Source organism: Argentina silus (genome assembly GCF_951799395.1).
Source record: "Argentina silus genome assembly, chromosome: 3".
Taxonomy (NCBI): Eukaryota; Metazoa; Chordata; class Actinopteri; order Argentiniformes; family Argentinidae; genus Argentina; species Argentina silus.
The window spans coordinates 11,603,771-11,627,382 of NC_139657.1; the positions used below are offsets into that span (position 1 = coordinate 11,603,771).

Sequence of the window (23,612 nt, forward strand, 5' to 3'; positions counted from 1 at the left end):
TTTTTCCTTTTTTTTTTTTTTGCATTTCAGTAGTTGAAGTATTTATGGAGAACATCACACTTAAACGAACCAACTGTTTGAGGGCTTGCAAATCAGTCGACACTGAAATTCTATGCGGAGTCGTAATTTTCTTGTCTGACCACGTCGTATACATGCCCTAAATGCCTACAATTGAGAAAACGCATCGAACTTCCAATGTGATGAATCTGTACAAAAGGAAAATTACTCGACTAAGATGGGTAATAAGCAAACGATATTTACTGATGAACAGCTAGATGCTTACCAGGTAAGAGCCGCTCATTTATGATTTATTTTCTTAGTTGTATGATTGCATCTTTGTGCTCCAAAAGTGTTGCTCTGATTGTTTGTGTGAATGAGAAAACTGAAGTAATAATCCTTATTGTCAAATAATAAATAAATAGCTAAAATAACACAATTTATAAAAATTCTCTACACAGAGATGCAAGGGTTAATGTATATTAGTTGTTCTTTTCAGATTACACATTTCGAATAGTATTTGTTAATAATAAAAGGGTAGGAAACAAGTTCAGTCTCAACAGTATCAACTATACAATATCATTACTAATTTGCTTGAAAAGCTATGTTTTACATAAGCTATTTTACCATGCATAGGAAAACATCAAGTCACCCACCAGTTATTCTCATCCAGAGCTCCAGCATTATGAGTCATTGTTTGATTAGTTTTAGATCTATATTGGGCTCACCACTGCATAGATTAGATAACTCTGTTCCCCTTAAGTGTTTGCAGGGAACAGTACAAGGATACAGCTTTACAGGAATAATCACAGACTGGTGTGATTTACTGAAATCCCTTCAAGTTATTGTTTAATGGGTGTTTTGCTTTTTCTACCTCCTTTCAAAAGGGAATATACACAAGACTTTACAAAGATGTTTTTTCTGCTGGAGGGTGATAGTTCCCCTTCTGAATTGTGGAATACTAAGTCTGCCTGAGAGAATATTACTGTACCTCTAGCAATTTATTTTAATTTTTTTAACCAGAAATCTTAGACGTTTTTCGCGGTAACTTGGTAGTAAGTCTGAGGTGTTAATCACTGACCGTACTCTGGCCTGAGAATATCAAGTTATGTATTTGTACCCTTGGACAGTGGCCAGCTCTGTGTTTGCCTTAATAAACTCAAGGATCGTGTCCTCTTTGTGTGAACATTTAAGAAAATGTTGCTTTTGTTTCCTGTAACCATAGTCCCTGTTGTGCTGTATAGAAATGCCATATTATTCTACACAGGTTTATCATTAGGTGTAAGTCAATAATTGATGTCAAGCCAGTCTGATAGCATGCCTTGAAACGTTATCCTCAGGAGATAATTCAGCCCTCAAGAGCTTCTCTGGTTACTTCTGCAGGTCTTAACAGTTTCTAGCAGTTCACCAGTCTCTTCTTATGTTCAGCTAATCTCCTCCCCAGGTGAATGTGATGCCCAATCTTTTCATTATTAGAAGCAGCAAGTTTCAGTAGTGTAATTGAGAAAGATAAAGCATATATTTTGATCACCATTTGAAGAATTCAACCAGCAATTATTCAGACACATTTGACACCATATAGACCTATAAGACTGCAAATGGACAAATGGATCAGAAATACAGTGTCTTAGTGTAGGGCGCAATGTGGAATGTTGTACTGTGCAGTAATAATCCTTCTAATAAAGAAGTATCCAACCATAGTGTGTAGATGTGGTTCCAGAACACTCATCTCTTTTGTTCAGCTCGACAGTCTACAATGGAGCCTACAATGGACTCAACAACAAGCACTTTGTTGAATACACAGTAATCAAAAGGCATCAGATCCTGGACCAATGAAGCTTGACTGTTTGGCTGGTTGATGCAGTTTCCAGCTCACAGTAGACCTAGGACTTTATGGTACACCTTACTGTTAGAAATCGGATAGCCTAGAATCAATGTCTCTCTCTTAATTATTTTTTTACGAAATGGTATCGAATGAAGTATCGTAACTGAATTCAATGCTCTCTATCTACCAATAATTCTTAGCGTAGTAGCTTGGCTGTACATCACACATAATCATAATGGCCTAATATATTAAAATTAATGACAAATTAACAATACTCATAAGCTAATGTCCATAAATACTAAAGCTGTTTCATGGGCCTCACCAGAGATCCCAATGTCGGTTTTGCATACGCTGGCATGCGACAGTGAAGAGGGTAAACAGGGGAACTAAATCTCAGGCTAATAAAGCTGTCTCCAGAGGCTAGCTTGGCTGTGCCCCTCACTTGGGGGGGGGGGGGGGGGACTCATACTGTATTATTATGACTGGACTCACATGTACCCTTAGCAGGGCTGTGGAAGAGTGTGTATTGAAGTAGGCAATGGTGCAGACAGCCACAGACAATGTCTGAATGTCTGACCATGTTCCCCTGCCTCAACGTTTTGTCTGGCAAGTGACAGGTGACAACACTCAGACACAGCGTCATCGCTTCAGGGAAACAGGAGCCCTGGATTGAGGTCACTGTAGGGGGGGGGGGGGGGGTATGCAACAGTAGTAAATTGACCATAGTGCACCTCAATGTGAGTAGGCTTCTTTTTGTATTGACCAATATCCTACACATTTATTTTACACATTCGGTTTTCTTTCTCTCACAGGACTGCACGTTCTTCACACGCAAAGAAATTCTTCGGTAAGTGGCGCCTCTCTTTTGACTGAATTTTGTCACACATCAATCCTATCACACGTAACGTATCAAGGAAATAGGTCAAAGATTTGGCGTACGTTTAGGCCCCTTAATTACCGATGATTTGATGGTGTACACCATGATCAAACGAATGAAGCACAGCATGGCAGATTGTTTATGAATCACTTTGTGTCTCACCAGCTCTATCATGCTCGCCTCTCTCTCCGACTCCTCAGTCTAACATCAACCACATGTCCACAGATAATCATTATTTCTCTCTCCTACAGTATGCCTCGATTCACTTCCCTATGCAACTCTATTGCAATGGTGTTCCTCACTGCTTATTCAGACAGACTTGTGTGTCTGTGTGCATCAGTGGTCTACCATACATTGTCTTCATAATTGTGTTCTTTTCGAGGGTGCAGTGAGCATTTCCGGTACCAGTTATCACCAAGCCATACAGTATATCATTAATTCTTTTCATCAAGTCATATTTTACTTACTCCATGAGTAAATGCTCTAAAGGAATACCGAGCGTTCAGATGATGACTGCCTCTCTCAGTTTCCCACATGGCCATCAGAGTCTTGGTAATCAACCTGGTAAATTGCCAATTGCATTGAGGAATTTATTGGACGGACTACCCTATCAATCACGTCGTTGGCTCCAGCAACCAACTTCCTGTTTGAAGGTGAGCACACCAAACAGAAGGACCCTCACACTTTTGGTTTCCACGCCCTGGAAATGTGAACTTAGGCAAACAGGGAGATTACATCCGAGGCAGACGCAATTTATAGCCACGCTCTTTCTGCAAGAGGCAGATTTTTCATGTGGCTCTATCAAAATCTCCCCCTGGAGAGGACCGACAGCAGGCAGCAAAGCGTGTAATTGGCTGAACTGCCAACATGACATTGCCTCTGTTACAAGGGACTGTGTCATTGAGGAAGCACAAACATCCCTCCACTGTCTCTACACAGCACACTTCCCTGTTTTTCGGCTCTTGTTGGAGGATGCACTGTGTTGTATTGCACCTCCTCTTCAGGAACGTTCAGACTCATTCTAATTGATCTGCATGAACCATGGAATCCAGAGTTAAAACTAGATGCAGTAAGTCGGTTTTACTGATAGCATTAGTTGTCCTGTGTACTCCAGATGCCCTCCAAAAAGGATGTTTTACTGCTTATGGGCATCTTTTAATGTAGGACTTTTTCAGTTTTGTAGTATTATGAATTCAACTTATTTTCAGTAACTAAAAGTAACATATCCAGTTATATTTCATAAAATTCTTCATGTACTGTATTGGTATTTAATTAGGGACATTTTACTGTGGTTAGCGATACTTAACATAACAGCCAGGACAAATATATGTTTACAGCTGCACGGTATGAGGTTGTGTCATACACAATAGATTGAGATAGAATGCTGTCTGGTCCAGCACAATGAGATACAGGGACAGTTGTGATTGAATTAGAAATGGAAACAGATCAAATATGATAATGAAATGCTCCACTACTGAGAAAAAAATGTAAACAAATGAGAAAGCAATGTCCACGAAAACAATTCAATTCAAGTTTACATATTTACTGGAGCTAGTGGAAATATGCCTTTTCCGATAGATCTTTTTACAATACTAATAGAGCGTAATCAGACTTTTTATGAGGTTCCGTTTTATTTAATCAGCTCATGCATGAGGTTCGGTTTTATCTAATGTTGTCTCTAATGGAATTATTGGTCATAAAATGTGGCAAGGTTTTACACACATCATCAGCATTTCAGTCAGGAGGTCAAACCAATAAAGATGTGTTTATTGTGCTCAGTATTTTTTCAATGACAGCCTGAATTACTTCAATGTGCTGAACTGTCAAATATTATGCATCTTAGACTGAGGTTAAAATGACTTTTATATAATTAGCCATGATAATATGATGATCAACATGAATCCTGAACTAGGCCTACTTCATGAATATTCTTAATTTTTTTACCCTTATGTGGAAAATGTAGGATAGGAGAACAAGACAAGATGTACATATACAGTTGACAGCAGTTTAAGCTGAAGTCTTCCTCACTACTGTTCTGTTCTACCGCCCATTATCGACCTTGAGGTCCTCCCCTCTTCTTTCCCCTATCAGTCCAGTAAATACAAATAGGCTCTGTCACTGATATTGATTCAGACATATTTTACGGGTTCTTGACTCAAACAAGGCAGGCATTAGTTATAGCTATTCTATGGAACAGCAGCAGAGACTGGTATTTACTTGTCCTCCCATTTCTGGCCATAATGAGTATGTGTTATTATCGGTGAGAACGCTCTATAATATTTAAATGGTGCTAAGAAGGCGTGAATTGTTGAAGATCTGGAAGATTCTATGGTATCTTGTTCTGGGCAGGACATCTCACCCAGGTTATTCTAGAACAGATATCCCACTCTGACCTTCTGACCTCATGGTTGCTCTCATTGTCTCCTGGTGAGGGATCACATTCCAAACCTCCCTGAAGATGTGTTACCCTGACACTAATGAACTGAAACCCATATGAGGGTATAGATGGTCTTCAGGCACATGAAATTCTAACTTCATACTATCAATTTAGATGAACTCCTGCTACACCTACATGGTGCAGAGAGGTAACCTCAGCTATGAGGAGCTCATACGGTTTCTCTCTACCTGGCTGTTATCCATCCCCATAGATGCACTGGAGACACATAAATAAAACAAATTGCTTGGTTTCTTTTCTAATGGGATTGACAGATCGCTCTCAGGTTTCAGGATCTGCTGTTAATCGCTGTTGTTTGAAGATTGAATGACTACTTTAAGAAATTAAAAGTAGATACAGGAGAACAGAGCGGAGGATTGTGTTACAGTCAAATGACCTAATTATCGGGTACCGTGGCCAGCTCTGGGCTCTGATTTGCTGACCTGTGCTGTGTGTCCTCTCATCTGAGTCATTGGCAGGAAGTTTCCAGCAGAGTTCCATTGTTAGGTCATTTTACATAGCACACCCTCTGGCACTGTGACTTGACTATGAGTGTGAGGAATGTCACCCTCTGTTACCAGATGTGCTGTCTCTTATATTCCACAGTAGCACATGTCATTTTTTGTTGAAAATCGTCTTTTTTTTCACCCAGGATTTTGGTGTTAAAAGCCATTTCTGCAGATCTGTTTTTGAACCTCCTCCAAATGTAATCTTTCAGTGTCAGAGGAGGGAAATGCACTAGTCTTGTTTTGTCAGGGTGTCAGAGATTTCGCTTTGTCACTCTGGATCATTCTCATTCATCTACCAAAGCATCTTATCGCCCTGCGTTTTCAAGGTAGCAACCTCCATTTATCTTGTTAGAGCTTTCCACTCGACTACCCCTTTGGGAGCTGTTCAAAGGCACGTGAAACCGGGACAGATTGGCACTGCTCCATTGTTGGCACTTGTGTTACACAATAGGGATCTTGAGTTTTAAGCTCGGTGTTGTGCACCAACCAGTAAATTGAGGGTTTATCTTTCTACAGAAGCACTATATCAACAAGCAGTCAAGGAGTTGCAGAGGTCTGCTCTAGTTTTGAGTGGAAATGTAACTGTAGCATGATATGGCCATGGTATGATTCCCAGGGCTGGCCACGTTCACAGCATTCCAACCTTAGCTCCTGCCCCTGCCAGGAGAGACTGCAACGTTTGTTGCATAGGCATGGGGTTAATGAGATGAGTAATATATTGGTTTCTTATGGCCACTGAAGCCTCAGCTTATTCGCCAGCAATGAACCATTACAGGCTTTTATCTCCTGTCCTCAGAGCGCTGCGTCACCCACTGGCTTCAGGATTTGTCAAATGGACCCACATGTATCTGTGGAGCCCTGTCACACACCAGGGCACTCTAGGTGAGCTTCATCTATCAGCCCCGCTGCGCTCGCGTTTTACACCCCGCTCTGCTCTGCTCTGGGAGATACTGGATGGTTTTACAGATACAGGAAAGATGTGTACTGTATAGATGAGGTTTATGACACATATATCTTTTTGATCTTTTGCTTTAGCTTCGAGTGCATTCGCTGTGTTTGTTGCAATAGGACCACATTCGTAGTCATGTTGTCCAGTGTACATGGTTGAATTGTGCTTTGCAAACAGACAGGCTAGCGAATGTCACCAAAATAAAAGTTCATCACAATCTTCTTCTTTATTTTTTGGGTTTTGTTTCATTGTCTATGCCCTGTGGGAAAGCTGAGCCCCTGCATGCAGTGCTGAGTTTACATTATTTCGATTCAATACCTGAGGCCTACCTAGAGGAGGAATTGATTTGAATCATCAAAGAATTGATTTGAATCATATGATCTTGCTCAATGATTTACATGTGGCCATCAGAAAAAGTAATGATGCGCTCTTTTTCTACTTTGTGATGCTTAGCAATCATTTAGTACTTTCCCTGTACACTGTTATGTAACAAATAGGTAGCACTCATAGAGCCATGTGGATGAATCGTTCCTCCACAATGACATTGAGATTGGCTTTGATAACAAGGCCAGCAGTGCACAGGAAACAAAATGGACAATCACTAATGGAGTCTTACATTTTATGACCTTCATAAAACACTCCAAGCTTATGTCCCCAGCTGCACAAGCATACATTGCGAAACTGTTATGCAAGGTTGGAGGAGGGTTATCACCAATGATTATGAGGTCATTGATATAAATGCATAGTTCATCCATTTCTTGTACAATTTGATACCAGTTCTGAAAATAATGGAGATATAATTTGAAGTTGTATTAATATATTGCAATATATCAAATGCATATCACTTGAGTTTCACTAATTGAGTTTACCAATTGCAACCCTTTGCTTACGGGAATACTTATGACATAGCATTCATAAAGTATTCATAAAGCCTTTATATGCATGACATAAAGAGTCATAATGCCCTACATACGTTTATATACTCTTTCAGGTGCTTTTAAGTCGTGTTATTCAGCGTTGACAATAATTCTTATTATAACACCCACTCCATAAAAACTGTCATAAACAAAATTGCTTTGTTTGATTATGGAAGATGAAAATGAAGAGCAAAGCCTTTGTCAAGCTCATCCTTTACGTAAATTAGAGCAAGTTAGCAATCAAGGAGACAAAAAACAGTAAGTCTATCATTTGTTTCTGTAATTGACAGTTAATTTGACAGTTTTATTTGGTGCTAAGGTACTTTAGTGGGGTCATCCTCGGAGACCTGTCCTTGTAGACGAACAATGCTGCCATGGAAACTAGCATATGAGAGGGTTTTTACAGGGTCATGGGGTAACAAGGTTGTAGAATAGTTCTGACCTACCAGACAGTAGTGTTCACACGCCATCCGCCTGCTAACAATTCCAGATACATTAGAGTGTAATGGTTTCCATGCTTTTATAGTTCTTTATAAAGGATAGATAGCCATGTTACTCCTCAATGCATTTCTTGGAGGAGAGAGAGAGAGAGAGAGAGAGAGAGAGAGAGAGACATCCATGTGCTCATAATGGTTTCATTGCAGTGATTCTAATTCTAATGTAGCATCTGGTGTCTCATCCCTGTCCTGGTGTGTTTTCTGGATTGGCAGACTACAGTGTGTGGGTCTAGTCAGTTGCCATGCTCAGAATGAGTCATCATCTTACAGTACATCGTCCTGGCAGAGCTCCAGGTCTCTCTGAGGAGATAGACACACAGCACAATATCAATGAGCGCGATAACCGCATGGCACAATGTGTTTCTGTACTACTGCATCAGTAGTGATTCTGGCAATATCTAATCCATCAACAATGTCAATAGAACCATTTTTGCACCGACATGAATTAGAATCTCAGTTGGCGTTACGGTTTCTTCACTCATGTTGGTTCTGTCTCTATGAATCTACCGCCTGATGATGTAACGCGAGGTTGTAGAGTGATTGCTCAATTATAATTAGCACAATAAATGTTAAATGTCTCTCAGAATTCTGCCTGTTCTAAAACATGTTTATTCCATGGCGAATCCATTGTTGTCTGTATACATTCAGTCATGAAAGTTGTCAGTATACCTCTCATAAATCTCTACGTTATTGCCAACATGCGTAGGCCATGCACCGCTCTGGGTTCCTCCATATCTCAGGGTTTATTGTCATTTTAGTTACTCCTGCATGGAGAGATAAGGAGGCCAAGTGAATGTAGCAGTCTCTGGTGACTGAGGTCAGCAGTTCATAATACCCTGTGATATGACTGGCCAATATAAAGAGGTCCTGTTTGGTCGTCTCAACCCGCCTATCTCCAAGCCAACATTCTCACCATAGATGGAATCTTATCATACATTGACAGGTGGCTTGTGTTTGATATAATTCAGTATCTCGTGAATTATTTCTTTTCTGACAGGCATTGAATTAAAAGAATGACAGTAGATGTGTTGATATAAACTGTAATAATCAGTTTTTTCTCTCTCTTTCCAGGTTACATGGCAGATACCATGAACTGGCTCCACATCTAGTACCAATGGACTACACCAATGAGCCTGACTGTAAAATCCCTTTAGCGCTGATAGTCGCCATGCCGGAGTTAAATGTAATGAATGCATATTCATCTTTCAGCAACTAAAAACAGGATTCAAAGTATTTCCTATATTCTACCCTCACCTACATACTTTGCCAATGCATTATCTCAGATACCATTCAAGATACTTGTGTTCTTTTGGAAAGGGGAAGTGAGTTTTTAAGGCTACAACCAAATTCCTGAGTGAGCACTCTGCTCACTCTTGTTAGTGACAAACAAACAACAATAGTATGACAGTGCTGTTACTGTCATTACAGACATGGAGGTGACTAATACCCCAAACCGATTCCAAACAATAAACGGAACATTTGAATCGTGGCCTTCAGGGCACATGTGGCTTGATATCTAATCTAATAAGCACTTTCCTTTATAGGATGAAATTGGTTTTTAATGGGTGCCATCACTGTTGTGTTTATATGACATGGCACACCCTGTGGGGGAGCGGATATTACACTCAATGCTTGTGAAAGTTAATGCTCCATGAAGTGCTGCTTCTAAACCCCATCTTTAGTTTCATGATTATAGTTCAGTAATAGAGAGGCATACACTTAGATCCTCTCTAGAGAAGTGTTGGAATTTAGGAAGAGGGAATATTTGTATCATATGGATCATTTGGATCATTTGTGCCATGCTTTATGAAAGCTGTCGTACATTGAAGTTGAGGCTAATACTAACTTTATTTTGACTTTTTCATTCTTACTGAAATGGCACAGTGCAGACTCCAGAGGGACATATCAGGTCAAGTTGACCATTCTCAACATGGAAACATACAAACAGCTATTCTCATGCAGCTGCTTTTATTCTAATAGATTTCACAAGATCACCAAGCCGTCTGTCACAGCAGCGCCCCCCTCTAGGGGTGGTGGCTTTTGCACAGAGTCTTATGTGATAATGTGCCCTTGGGGGGGGGGGACATAATTGGTATTGCCTGTAAAATGTCACATGGTTACAGGGCCTATAAAGGCTGTGTGAGAAGGATGGAGGAAGATGGAGACCACTCACAGCAGGATTGATGAGGCCCTGACAGCACACAGTATCCCAAAGTCGTCATGAGCTTCATAACCATAAATCCACTGCCCTCCTGCCGGGGCATCTGTGTTAATTAGCTTCCTTGAGCAGACTAGAGTGATTTACAGCACACTGAAGTGTCACAGGCTGTTTACCTGACTTTGGCCAAAACTGGCCTGGATTCGGTAATGTCCAGCCCAGGGGAGGTTGGTGGAGGTAGAAATCGGAAGACGGCTCATTGAAATGCATGGAATGGAATGAGGAATGGTCTGATACCATTCCTCATTCCATTCTATGCATTACAATGGGCCCGTCCTCCGATTTCTGCCTCCACCAACCTCCCCTGGTCCATGTGGCCATTTATGTAGATTACTCTACATGCCTGTTCCTTCTTGTTGTGCTGTATTGGAAGAGAAAACATGCTGCAATTACAGTCACTGGGTGGTTTCCACGACTCAATCCTCTTGTCTGGAATCCTTTCTGTGTACCTCCTTTTTTTTGCATTGGCATTGAGATCTTATGATCACAGTGAGCTGTTTGGAGGTTTGCTCACTAATAGGCTTCAGTACTGTAGGCGCCAGCTGTAGAGAGCAGTCACATAGAAGAATTATACCTGAGGACTCATTAGTGTTGACCCCCTCTCTGTGCTCTGGCCATTATGGGCTGTGTTGAGTCAGCTGATTTCCTGGGGATATAAAACCCCCAGCAGCTATATGGGTGAGTGTACCACAGGGAGAAATATTGGCACCAGCATACCAGCACAGAGGCAAGAGTCAGCCTTTCCCCGTTTACTACTGCAATGCAAGCAGAACACATTCATATTTAAACACACCCACATACTTCCAGCTGTAAGCACATCTTGCAGCATATCATACTAGCTGAGACTATGCATGTATAGAATTATAATATGCAGGCTATATGTAGGCGTTAATGTATGTAGGCTATATGCAGAATTCAGGGGAGGCTGGTGGAGGTAGAAATCGGAGAACGGGCTCATTGTAATGCATGAAGTGAGGAATGCTACAGTATCACACGTGTGTTTTATACCATTCACATGTTTGATACCATTCCTTTCCATGCATAACAATGAGCCCGTCCTCCGATTTCTACCTCCACCAGCCTCCACTGGCCGAAATTGTGATGCAACTCAGTGATTCTCTTTTGTTTGAGATCATTAACAAGTGTACTGTTCCAGCCATGGTAAATCTATCATTCTGTAACTCATTCATTTCTATTACAGACATGTTTAGTCTGAATTGTCCCTGTCCCATCTCTGTGTCCTGCAGGAAAACCCCTTCCGAGTCAGGATTGTGGAGGCATTCTCAGAGGACGGCCAGGGGAATCTCAGCTTCAACGACTTTGTGGATATGTTTTCTGTCCTCAGTGAAACGGCCCCAAGAGAGCTAAAGGCCATATATGCTTTCAAAATATATGGTAATGAATAATCAAAGTATCTCCACACCTGATATTGCTACTGCAGGTGCAAACACAGTAGAAAAACATAAAACTGTAAAGAAATTCTCCATGCAACAATGCTTACTTGGAAAAGCCACCATTTTTAATGATCACTGACGTTTCGGTCAAGAGACCTCTAAAGAAGGTCCGAAACATCAGTGATCATTACACGGTGACTATTGCAAGTAAGCAATATCGCATGGAGTTTTTCTTTACAGTTTTAAAATATATGGCAATAATGAATCAATGAATCCCTGCTATAATCCTGAGCTAGTGAAACTGAAAGTTAACTAACTTGATTCATCCTTATTCGTCCTCATTGGTTGCAGATTTCAATGTGGACAATTTCCTGTGTAAGGAGGATTTGGAGAAGACGCTAAACAGGCTGACGAGGGAGGAGCTGACCTCTGAGGAGGTCAACCTGGTGTGTGAGAAGACCATCGAGGAGGCTGATCTGGACGGGGACAACAAGCTCTCCTTCGCTGACTTTGAGAACATGATCACCAGGGCTCCAGATTTTTTAAGGTATTGTGATGACCCTCTCTCTCTGTCAGCTGGTTTCCCTGTTGGCTGCCTATCTGGTTCAGGGAGCCAGTGTGGGCGGGGCTGAGAGGGTCGTTGGCAAATGTGGTTCACCTGTGCAGGTGTGGCCTACAAGCTTTATGTGGTGAACCTCATCTGCCATTTTAGTTCTCTACACCCACAGGCGGGCTGGCTTCTGGTTTTGTTCCTCTTTGTTTTGTTCACATCATACAACATCCTACAACACACACTACTAATTAAACAGATTTCACCTTACATTCTTATATTGTTTATCCTTTCAGTTAATAAATATATTACTTTAACCCTTGATCATGTGTGGACTCCCCTTTTTGTTGTGACCACCGGGCTTGGTCGTAACAAAGTGGGGGCTTGTCAAATAGTGAGTTTTGGCTGTGTTTTATGGTTAAGTAAGTTAGTTTTGGTAAAATTAAGTTTGCCAAGTGTTTTTTCGGTTGCGCTCTGGGTTGGTTGTTAGGCTGACCAAAGTTGGATTGATTTGTGAAATTATTTTATTTGGTTGGGAGTACCACACATGATGGGTTTTTGTTTGCCTGGAATTTTGGTTTGGATTGCCAAACATGGAGGAGTTTGCTGTCCCCAGTGGTTGTTGTCTGTCAAGCTAAGTGATTGTGTTGGTGCATTGATTTGGTAGGGACAGCCTTTAGTTAGTTTAGTGGCTGCTCTCATTAGGAGAGCAGTCAGTTTGTTTTGTTTTCTTAGCTTGGCCGGGACCGCGGGTAGAGGTCCAGTTTGGCAGATACTGCCTGGGAGCACTTCCTTGGGGTTCTGACTCTGAGAAGCTATTGCATAAGTACTCCTTGCCAGTACCTGCACGAAGTCTAGGGTCCAGTTCATTTTAGTTCCATTAGGTTTCATTTGTGTTATGGTTGTCTTTTACTGAATCAATGTACTTTCACTGTTAGTTTAGATATTATCATTTTGTATTTTATTTTTAATGACTATAGGTTAGTAATTGATAATATTTAAAATATTGATGATGGCTGCTAATTTAGACAACTTTATTCAGGCCCCTTCTGAACAGCTTTTGGATTCAGTGAACTTTCTTTGTTTGAGAGAGTAGCAGAAACTCAGGATTGGTCTGATGCAGACTGCACTTTACTTTTACAATGTGTATTGGTGGTTAAGGCTCAAGAGGCATATGCAGCACTTGGTGCATCTGACTGTAAGGTTTATGTAACTGTCAAAATGGCAATGATGAAGGCCTATGAATTGGTGCCAGAGGATTACAGACAGCATTTCAGGGGCCGTAAAAAGAGGAGAGGAGCAATCACATGTAGAGTTTGTTTGGGATTTGGTGTCTCAGTTCAATCGCTGGTGCTCTGCACCAGAGGTAGAAACATTTGCGTGTGGAAACTTGTCAGTGAACACAAGGTAACATCTCCTTGGTAGGCGGCTGTCCTAGCGCAGGAGTTTGTCCTGATCCACAATAATTGTTTTACTGACCCTAGAACTCAAACTGAAATGTCCCATAGCGGGTACTATTCTGCAACCCCAAGTTTTCAAGGGCTGCATCAGGTCGGGGCTCTCCCAGGTTTGACAGGGCCACATGTAACTACTATGAAGGCAGGGGACATTGGAAAAATGAGTGCCCTGTTCTCCATGCTAGAGTGAACTTCTGGTGGCAACTAACTCAAAAGTGCAGTTTTTGGGCCTAGCTACATCACTGGGACCTAGTAAAGTGTCTCAGATAGAACTGTTAGTAAAATGTGGTGCTTCTGACTATGCTGCATATATTTCTGATGGTTGTCTCTCTTTGGTAGGCAGCAACACAAAGGTGCCAATCAGAATCTTGCGAGACACAGGGTCAATAGATTAATTTATAAATCTAACACGGGTGATTCCATATTCATCCGGGGGAAGGGGTTATTTGTATTTCCTGTTTGAGTGCATATGTTGAAGTTAGACTCAGAATTGGTAAAAGGGGAAGGTTGTGTGGGTGTGTGGCCTAATCTACCAGTTGAAGGTATTGATTTTATTCTTGGGAACCAGTTTGCTGGTGTGCAGGTTTGGGCTGATGGACCACTTCCTCATGTGGTTACAGAGCAAAGCCCTGTTGCCCCTGTCCTAGAAGAGTCGGAGGACTCTCCAGATAGGTTTATCTTCCCGGCTTGTGCAGTCACACGTGCCGTGAGCAGGCAGTGATTGGGCAAGACTCCTTGCCTATTTCAGAACAATTTGATTTGCCTGAACAGTTCCACTCAGTTTCTCGGGAGGATTTAGAGACAGAACAGCAGCTGGACTCCTCGTTGAAGGAGCTCTTTGAGAGTATTACCAGCTAATGTGAGTTCTGCCCAAGGTTACTTCCTCCAGGAGGGGTTATTAATTCGCAAATGGGTGCCCCATGGTGAGGACTTTGTAGGTGATGCCATTTTGTAGATTGTAGTCACCTCCCATGACAATGTGCTGGACATTTGGGAGTGAGGAAAACTTATGACCGGGTGTTGGGTTACTACTTCTGACCACGATTGAAGCGTGACATCTCAAACTACATTAAAACATGTCACACGTGCCAGTTGACTGGCAAGCCTAATCAGTCAATCAGGCCAGCTCCTCTTTGTCCTATCCCTACGGTGGGTCGCCCATTTGAGCACTTGATTGTTGATTTTGTTGGTCCATTGCCACACTCAAAGTCTGGTAGTAGCTATCTGCTTACTGTTATGTCAAACTACTAGGTATCCTGCTACTTATCCCTTACACACAATAAAAACTAGATCTGTGGTGAAAGCTTTAGCTCAGTTTCTCAATATTTGACATTCCCAAGGTCATTCAGAGTGACCAAGGTTCTAACTTCAACTCTCATATGTTTTCACAGGTGCTAAAACAGCTACATGTTAAACACAACCTGTCCTCTGCCTATCATGTGCAGTCCCAGGGGGCGCTTGAACGGTTCCATCAAACACTAAAGTCTCTCCTGCAGGCATATTGTACAGAGCTTGATCATGACTGGGAGGAAGGTTTGCCATGGTTGCTGTTGGCAGTTGGTACAAGAGTACAGGTTTGAGTCCTAATGATCTGCTGTTTGGACATGCAGTGCGGGGCCCTCGAGTTGCACTACAAGAGCGTTGGAAGTTACAGGAGCTACCGTAGAACTTGCCTGATTATGTAAATGATTTCCGGCAGAGATTGTTCTCTACAGTTAATATGGCAAAAGAGAGGCTTGGAAATGCTCAAGCTAAGATGACGCGGCTTTATGATCGTCATGCTGAACGCAGACAATTTAGCTCTGGTGACCAAGTGCTAGAATGGTTGCCTATTTTGGGTTGACCCTTTCAGGCCAAGTTCATTGGTCTGTTTAGTGGTTCGCAAGGAGACTGAGCAAAATTACGTCCTTGCAACTCCTAAGCACAGGAAGACAAAGTTGATTTGTGTCAATTTGTTGAAGCCATATTATGCTCGGTCATCGGCATCAACTACTTTGGTTGAGACAAGGGAGGGTTCACTTAGCGCTGGTTCTGCACTTTCTGCATTCACAGTTGCTTTAGACTCTTCGCCTCGTGCATGAAGAGAGCTCAGCCTCTGATCTTGGGGATTTGAAATGCAGGTTGCAAAATTCTGAAACATTGGCGAATTTGGATTCTCTTCTGTCATTTGGACTGCGCAAAACATACTGAGTTGGTTGACCTTATTGAAAGTTCTCGTGTTCTCTGATACACCCTCACATACTCATCGAATTGAGCATGGTGTTGATATTGGAGATGCCCAACCCATAAGGCAGCGCTTCTATAGAGTTTGACCTGACAAGCGTAAGCATGTCGACGCAGAAGTAAAATATATGTTAGATAATGATATTGCTGAACCTTCTGGTTCCAGTGGGGCTTCACCTTGTCTGTTAGTCAGGAAATCGGACGCATCTTTCAAGCCATGCACAGACTATCGTAAAGTTAACAACATTACGAAGCCTGATTCTTTTCCACTTCCACAAATGGAAGTTTGCATTGATCAGGTAGTATGTGTGAATTGTCAGTAAGTTTGATCTTCTTAAAGGTTACTGGCAGGTCCCCTTGTCTCCTAGAGCAAGGGAGATTTGTGCTTTCATTACACCCTCTGGACTGTACAGTAATGCCTTTTGGTTTACGCAATGCACTGGCAACTTTTCGATGCCTGATGAATCGTGTTGTTTCTGGTCTGGAGGGTTGTGCCATGTATTTGGATGACGTAGTCATTTATAGTGACACCTGGGGTCAGCATGTCCTATGCATCCAAGCACCGTTTGAGAGGTTGGCATGGGTGCACCTTACAGTTAATCTGACCAAATGTGACTTTGCTAAGGCAAAGTGGTTTGTCAGGGTGTGGTTGGTCAGTGGTTGGTCGGCCGGTGCATGCTAAGGTTGAAGCTGTCAGGCAGTGTCCACCTCCCATGACTAAGAAGGAGCTGACGCGCTTTCTGGGTGTGGTTGGCTACTATCGTAGCTTCTGCAAGAACTTTTCCTCGGTGGTGGCCCCACTGACTGACCTGCTTAAAGCACAAGTGAAGTATGTGTGGTCGGACAGATGTCAAGTTGCGTTTGAGAATGTCAAGACCCTGTTGTGCTCTCCAGCAGTGCTTGCTGCTCCTCGTTTGGAGGAGTCTCTTGCTCCCTAGTTCTCTCTCCATCTCCCCTTCTTAAAGGTGCTCCTTTAGATCCAAGGTTGCTGAGGTGGGAGATGGAGAGGCAAGCTGGAGGGCAGAGTTTTGTGGCAGAGCCCCTTAAGGATGATGACCCTCCCTCTGTCAACTGGTTTCCCTGTTGGCTGCCTATCTGGTTCAGTGTGGGTGGGTCAGTGTGGGCGGGCCTGGGAGGGTTGTTGGCAAATGTGGTTCACCTGTGCAGGTGTGGCCCATAGGCTTTATATTGTGAACCCCCATCTGCCATTTTAGCTCTCTTCTCCCACGGGCAGGTTGGCTTCTGGTTTTGTTCCTCTTTTTTTGTTCACATCCTACAACACACATTCCATTAATCTATACACTACACACTACTGATTATACAGATTACATTACATTCTTATATTGTTTATCCTTTAAGTTAATAAATATTACTTTAACCCTTGATCATGTGTGGACTCTTTGTTGTGACCAGTGGGGTTGTCGACCAAGCCCAGAAATTCTGATAGTAATAGTATTCATATAGCGGAAAACAAATGTCAGCCATTTGTAGAGATGCATGAATATCGTGCACTCTAAAGTGCCCTGTCAAAGTACTGTACTTCTGTTTTTCATTACCTAATTGTACTGTACAAATACCACTTGAAAACAAGTGGAGATCATCATTGTAGTCTTCTGGACACACACAAATCAAAAACAGTATGTAATAGAATCCCAAAGGGGTCACAAACCTCTGTCATGTATTGTACAGCAAAGTACAGTATATAGCTATAAATCAAATGGCAATACATGGCTGTATACATTTGGTATTCAGCATCTATGCCTGCTTCTGTGGAATGGATAGTGGGTTGTGTTACCCTGGTTACTACAGTAGTTCAGCCCCCAGACTGCTGTTCATCATTTTAGTGGCTCTGCCCTCATTATTGTCATCCTGAGCTGCCCCCTCATTTGTATGCTAACAGGCTGCTCTGCATCTATAGCTGGTGTTTATTCATCCCCAGTGTTAGTGAAATCCTGGACTCAATATATTCGCACAATTACCACTGCTCAGCTTTATGATGTGTACTGGTATGCTATGATGCCGTGATGACTGAATCGGTGAATACTGTTCCGAATTATGTTTCTAAATGTCACAATTTTGTTCTTTGTTGTCATTGCAGTACTTTCCATATACGAATCTGAGTGGGCTCCATGGAGAGGTTCAGAGGGCGGTATCATGGTGGATATCTTGAATTCAACCTGGCCTGCATTCTGACCACACCCTGACCAAGTCCTGACCACAGCACAGTGCCTGTCTCCCACACGTCTCATCACCCTCCTTAGGACCTCTGTCATGGTCCTTAGTGATGTCGGTTCAACTAGGAAAAGACCAGCTGGGTTCTCAGGATCCTGTCTCTCTTTGTGTTGAATGGATTCTTTTGTTTTCCCGTTCTATGAAGCACAGGTTGTTTCATATTTTTAATCGACGGATCACAAAGGAAATGGGACTGACATGGAAAATATCACAACGGCTGATGGGACGAAAAGGCTTTTTACTTGTTTTAAAAAGAACGAGAAACAGGACGGTGAACTGGGACCTTTTAGATACTGTACCTCCCTCACCAAGACGCAGTCTTTGAGGATTACTGAAGTATTGGTAGATCAGAGACTGCACATAAATGGCCCACCCCCTCTCCTCTTTCTCAAGGGAGTCTGTTGCACATTGGAAACCTATGAAATGAACTCTCCCTCCACTGATAGATTTCCAGCCCTTAAGAGGGGAGAGAGCAAGACGTGAAACTTGCCTAGTGTGTATTAAGATGAGGCTAGAGGATGCAGAGAGGAATGAAAGCACAGCGATGGCATCAAGGTCACACAGACAGTGTTTTTTAACAGCTATGCAATATTTCTTCATCAAATGCATGAACTGTATTCTGTTTCTCTTGCGATGAATTGCTTTGGTCACTTTAGGTTGTGTTATTGCTTAAAGAACTGGAGCATGACGACAATCATATCTTACTGTTCTCCAGTTGAATGAAGGGCTCTGTCATCTCTACTGCATTCTTATAGCCTCAGCCGTTTCACCTTTCACATCTTTATACAGTGCTCTAAAACACCTTTCCTGTCTTTAAAATGAGATGTTAGCATTAACTGTCTCTTTAATAAACATTTTTTCAGTATTTGATGTGAATTATTAGGGCATTTGGCTTAACTTTGAATAAAGACATTTTCTGTGGGATGTTGACTGAATTAATTAGGAAATGGCCTTCTAATTCACAGGATACCAAGCAATCTCATTCAGTTTCATCCATGCATTTTGGCAGTGATGTTTTGTGTTTTTGAAACGTGGTCATCCGTACAGTTTATGGAAGCTACAAGGTTATTGCTTGTAAAGCCCAAAACATATTCATCCCAGTGAGAGGACTGAGTTGAACACCTCTGTGCTCCTGGTCTATCCCACAACATCCCCCAGTGCTAACAGCAGTGGAGGTCTTCCCAATAAAGATCAGAAAGTGATAATGTGCATATCCTGCTGTATAACCCCTAATGACTTTTTTAAGCAGAATGGGATCGTTAGGAGTGAGCTGCCTCAGCATTCACCAGCATGATTACACTCTGCACACAGACCTCAGTAAATCTGACACTGAGCTGTTGGGGGAAGTGTCCTTGGCCACATTAGTTGGTAGATGATTTACAGGTCACCCTCCTCTGTGCTTTAAGGGGCTGAGCAGAAATTGGTTTATTAAAGCACTGTATTGTCTTGTTATGTTCCAGGCGCAGGTTAGATTGGTGCTAAATTTGCGCTAATCAATCTCTCATAACCATAAATGAAGCATGTGTGTTTTTATTTGCAATGGCAAGAAAATACATGTTCTCGATATTTTACAGAAAGTGAAATGCAAGTTATGACAATAACTTTTGCTGAAACACTGAAAGAGGGTTAGATCATAAGTGCGTACATTGTAGGCTTATATAACCACGGATCTGGTTATCAGGCATACAATAGTGGAAAGAAGAGTTGAAGAATTTGTGGTAAGCAGTGTGTGTGCAGTCATTAGGGAAAGGCAGCCCATGCTACTGTAATATGCAGTTAATTCCTCATCCTGTTACCTCCAGCTCCCTTTATGAGAGCAGTATTAAATATTCAGGGCAATATAGTGCTGATGGTGCGCCTTCATTAATTACTGGCTTCACAGAGAGCATCTGCTGATTTAGATTCCAATAGGGCATGTCCTGGTGGAGTGTGATACTGGAGCTCACCGCGGCTGTAAAGCAGCCATTAGAGCATTGATTCTGCTCCTTGGGTGAAAGCTGGCTCTGGTAACGTCAGTGTTGAACACACACACAGGCCTGGGACACTGGCTGGCTGCCCTCTCATTTCATCAGTGCAGTCCAGCGTGATGGTTGTTGTGTCTCAGAATAGGTTACATAACATAGAGACCATTGAGATTTTAGACAATCGCCTCTTCCACTTCAGTGCCCTGCCTGGACAGGCCTACCCATGGGAGGGCAGTCAAGTGCAACAGGCGATGCATTAATGAGCCGCTGTCTAAAATCTCCATGGTCTCCATGTTATGTAACCTTGTTGGAGACACAACAACCATCATGCTGGACTGCACTGATGAATCATTTATTTGTACAATTTATTATTGCTTTAAGCTGACAGGAATGAGCCATGGCATATTCTCATCTGCTTGGCTTTTGCTTTTATTCTCATTTGCTTTTGAGGAGAATAGACGGTATTTGCCGCTGTAGAGGAAGGAGAAAAACAAAAATAGGGCTCTCTCCCTCTCCAACGCATATTGACACAGTCCAGTTAGTTGTGACAAAGCTGGCCCTCCATACTTGTTTATTTTAGGGTGTTTCACTGCTCTGGAATGAGGAAGGGTAGTGATGTCACAAAGCAGCTTTCTTATTTGCTTAAATCTGCCATCTCGGACGTCGGTGTGATATCTGTCTTATTTATGTGTGCACCATCCCACAAATAAAGAATCAGTCAGAGGTGACGTCTTTATGGTTTCGCTTTACGTGAGGATGTTGTTCAACACCATTTTGTCTCTTGAGTTTGTGCATAAGTGTGCAAATCATAAACTATTGCCTGTCTCTGGGGAGAGAAGATGCCATCAATTTTCCAGGGCAGATAAATGATGTGCTAAGGTGTGTGTCATATCACACCATACTAAGCTGGTACGAATCTGGCCAAACAGAAGTTTAATATATTAAAATGACGTATATATTCTATCTTCCTAATAGCAAGGATGAGCTAAGGCTGAGTCTCACAATACATCCCAACACTAAGGGAGGAGGAAATAGATATTAGATACCATAGCCAAACATAGTTTGTTGACCATGGTTCAGATTGTCCTCCTTTCTCAATGAGGTCAAGGTTGAGCATTGATTCTACAGTCTGTAATTTAGTATTTCCATTATTCCTCTCAGCGTCTCATCTGATCTGTCCCACAGCCTCTGTCCCTGGAGGTCATGAGAACATGGCACCCAGAGACGGTTCTGTCATTCCCCTTACACCACTGACTGGAAGGCTGTGCCTCGGCCCACAAGAGCCCTTTGTGCCAAAGTGGATTACGGTAAAGAGGCTCCTCTTGAAGACTTCAGAAGGAGCAGTGTTACTGTACTTGGTGCCCCATCCAAAAATGCTGTATGAGAAAATAACTTCCTCTGTTGGGATGTCAAAAAAGTCACAGATATATTCAAAATATATGTGTAAATGTTCATTCATATGATCTTGTGTAGGCCTACTTAACCTACTAAATCCTGAAGGTGGAGCTACTCTGTTGCTTTAGAGGGGCTGATTGTGTATTAACTATCTAGCTATAACCAGTAGGACATACAGGGGTCATGCACAACATGATTCATTGAATAATGGGGTATTTGTAGCTGACAAGAGGAAGTGTGGCTTGTATTGGGCAAAAGGCACTGCAGCTGAATGCATTTGCTCCAGTATTTTCAGGTAAAAGGTAGGCTCAGTGAAAGTTTTAGCATTTCGTTTTGTACTCAAATAAAATCACGATTAGAAAGCCATAACATCAGAAGAGAAAGAGGAAGGAGATAACAATATGATGTTGTGAGAATATGTCAAGAATGAATCATCCCCAACCGCAACATCCCTGTGGTGCTACTGCGCAGGTGCATTAGGTATTTATGCAAATATGAGTACAGACACCTCCTGTTACATGAAGCACAGTCTATGGGAAAGGTTGATTATATTATAGAATTTATGTTTATTTTGTTGAATTAAAAATAAACATAAATAAAATAATATTTATAAATATCCCCCATAACTAAGGTGAACTATACCTCATCAAGGCAATCTAAGGGTTCCATCATGATATCACATACACTGTCAAACTGGAGGGGCTGATGTGAAATGACTTGATTGCAGTAGACTGTGCCACTGCATGGAGAGGTACAGTACTCTATTCTCAACCAGGCATACTACTGCAGGCAGCTCTGCCGTTATCTGTCATACTATTCCCTGCCACAGTGGGCTTGTTTATGGTGTACCCGCTGTTGTGTTATAAGTCATATGGTATTCTCTCTTGACAGCTCTTCATCTGGTATGCTAGGGGGATATTTGCTAACAGAGCGCATTGAGGCTTTCATGAATTGCTGTACTGCCGACAGGTGCGATCATATTCTCAATAAAAACCATTAGGACAGGACGGTGAACTGGGACCTTTTAGATACTGTACCTCCCTCACCAAGACGCATTAGGAGAGGACAGCCTCTCAACAGCCCCATTGAACGAGTCTACGAATGAGGAAGAATTTCATGGGTGTACCTGGATCAACCTACCTCCAATTAGAACTTCACTGGAAGTCATGTCCTTGCAAATGCATTACAAAAATTGTCATGTTTAACATGAAACCTGTCTGATCTCATGAATACATTTGCATGTCCTTGCTGTAAAGTACAGCCTGTGATTTTTAAACTCCTCCACTGCACTGTATGACTGTATACCAAGAAGGTCTACAGATTAGGATGACAGTTCTCCCTGAGTCATTTCTCCCACTCTGAGTTAAAGTGCAGTTGAGCATAATATGTTTCCACTCAAAGAAGCACAGACAAGACAGCTGTGGGGGAACCACACTACTCTAGTCTAGAGAGAACACCACAGATGGTCTCTTTAATATTCAGGTGAGACAATTTAGAGGGCCGTAAAACATTAACTGCTTCCCATTTACACTCAGAGCATTAATAAAAATGTAGGTCTACGTGTTTTATAGGGTTTCTCATGAAGTAGACAGTTCTGACATATCTGATATCTACTGTACAGCAACTGCCAAGATTTCTGTATTGTGTCACAGCTTGCTTAAACAAACAAAGTGATGGGGTGTGGTGCAACTGCCACTTTCCAATGCAGTTGCACAATCCTAGACCTATCTAATCTTTATGATAAAGCAGTTGATGTGCATAACATTTCAAAAGACTTTGGTTTCCACAGTCCTGTTTGCGTCAATATTCTCACATACAAACAAATGTTATCCTAAAGTTAATGTATATGCTTTCTGGAAAATATTTGTCCGTTAATAACTATCTATCACAGATATGAGAAGAAGGAGGACTGACTGTGTTTGTGAAATGAACTAAAATGCAATGTCTGGTGTGGGAATCCCCTCCCAGTGGCGCAGAGGATTGACTGCAGAGTGAAAAGACATTTGTTTCTCACGACAACCATTTAGTTTTGCTGTGGCACCTGGAACTCACCTCTCTATTTCAGGGGTCTGATGAATTTCTCCACATCCCATCTTGACTGATAGTATCATCTGCTGCTGTGGGACTCCTCCCCCCCCCCCCACACACACACACATACACACACCACCACCCCT

General features: G+C 42.1%; 1 protein-coding gene across 3 annotated transcripts; it reads left to right on the forward strand.

The window, feature by feature from the left end:
• Window positions 1–235: 235 nt before the first annotated feature.
• Window positions 236–17,967, forward strand: cib2 (calcium and integrin binding family member 2; the record flags this gene model as incomplete). Of its 3 annotated transcripts, none has more annotated exons than XM_083666166.1 (6): window positions 236–286; window positions 2,635–2,669; window positions 9,077–9,188; window positions 11,435–11,618; window positions 11,969–12,164; window positions 17,946–17,967. In XM_083666166.1, the coding sequence occupies 6 exons, from the start codon at window positions 236–238 to the stop codon at window positions 17,965–17,967; spliced, it is 600 nt and encodes a 199-aa protein (XP_083522292.1). The 3 variants fall into 3 exon arrangements, with proteins under 3 accessions (XP_083522292.1, XP_083522293.1, XP_083522294.1); XM_083666167.1 differs by having other exon boundaries at window positions 11,471–11,618; XM_083666168.1 differs by lacking the exons at window positions 2,635–2,669; window positions 9,077–9,188 and having other exon boundaries at window positions 11,471–11,618.
• Between the last annotated feature and the right edge of the window lie 5,645 nt (window positions 17,968–23,612).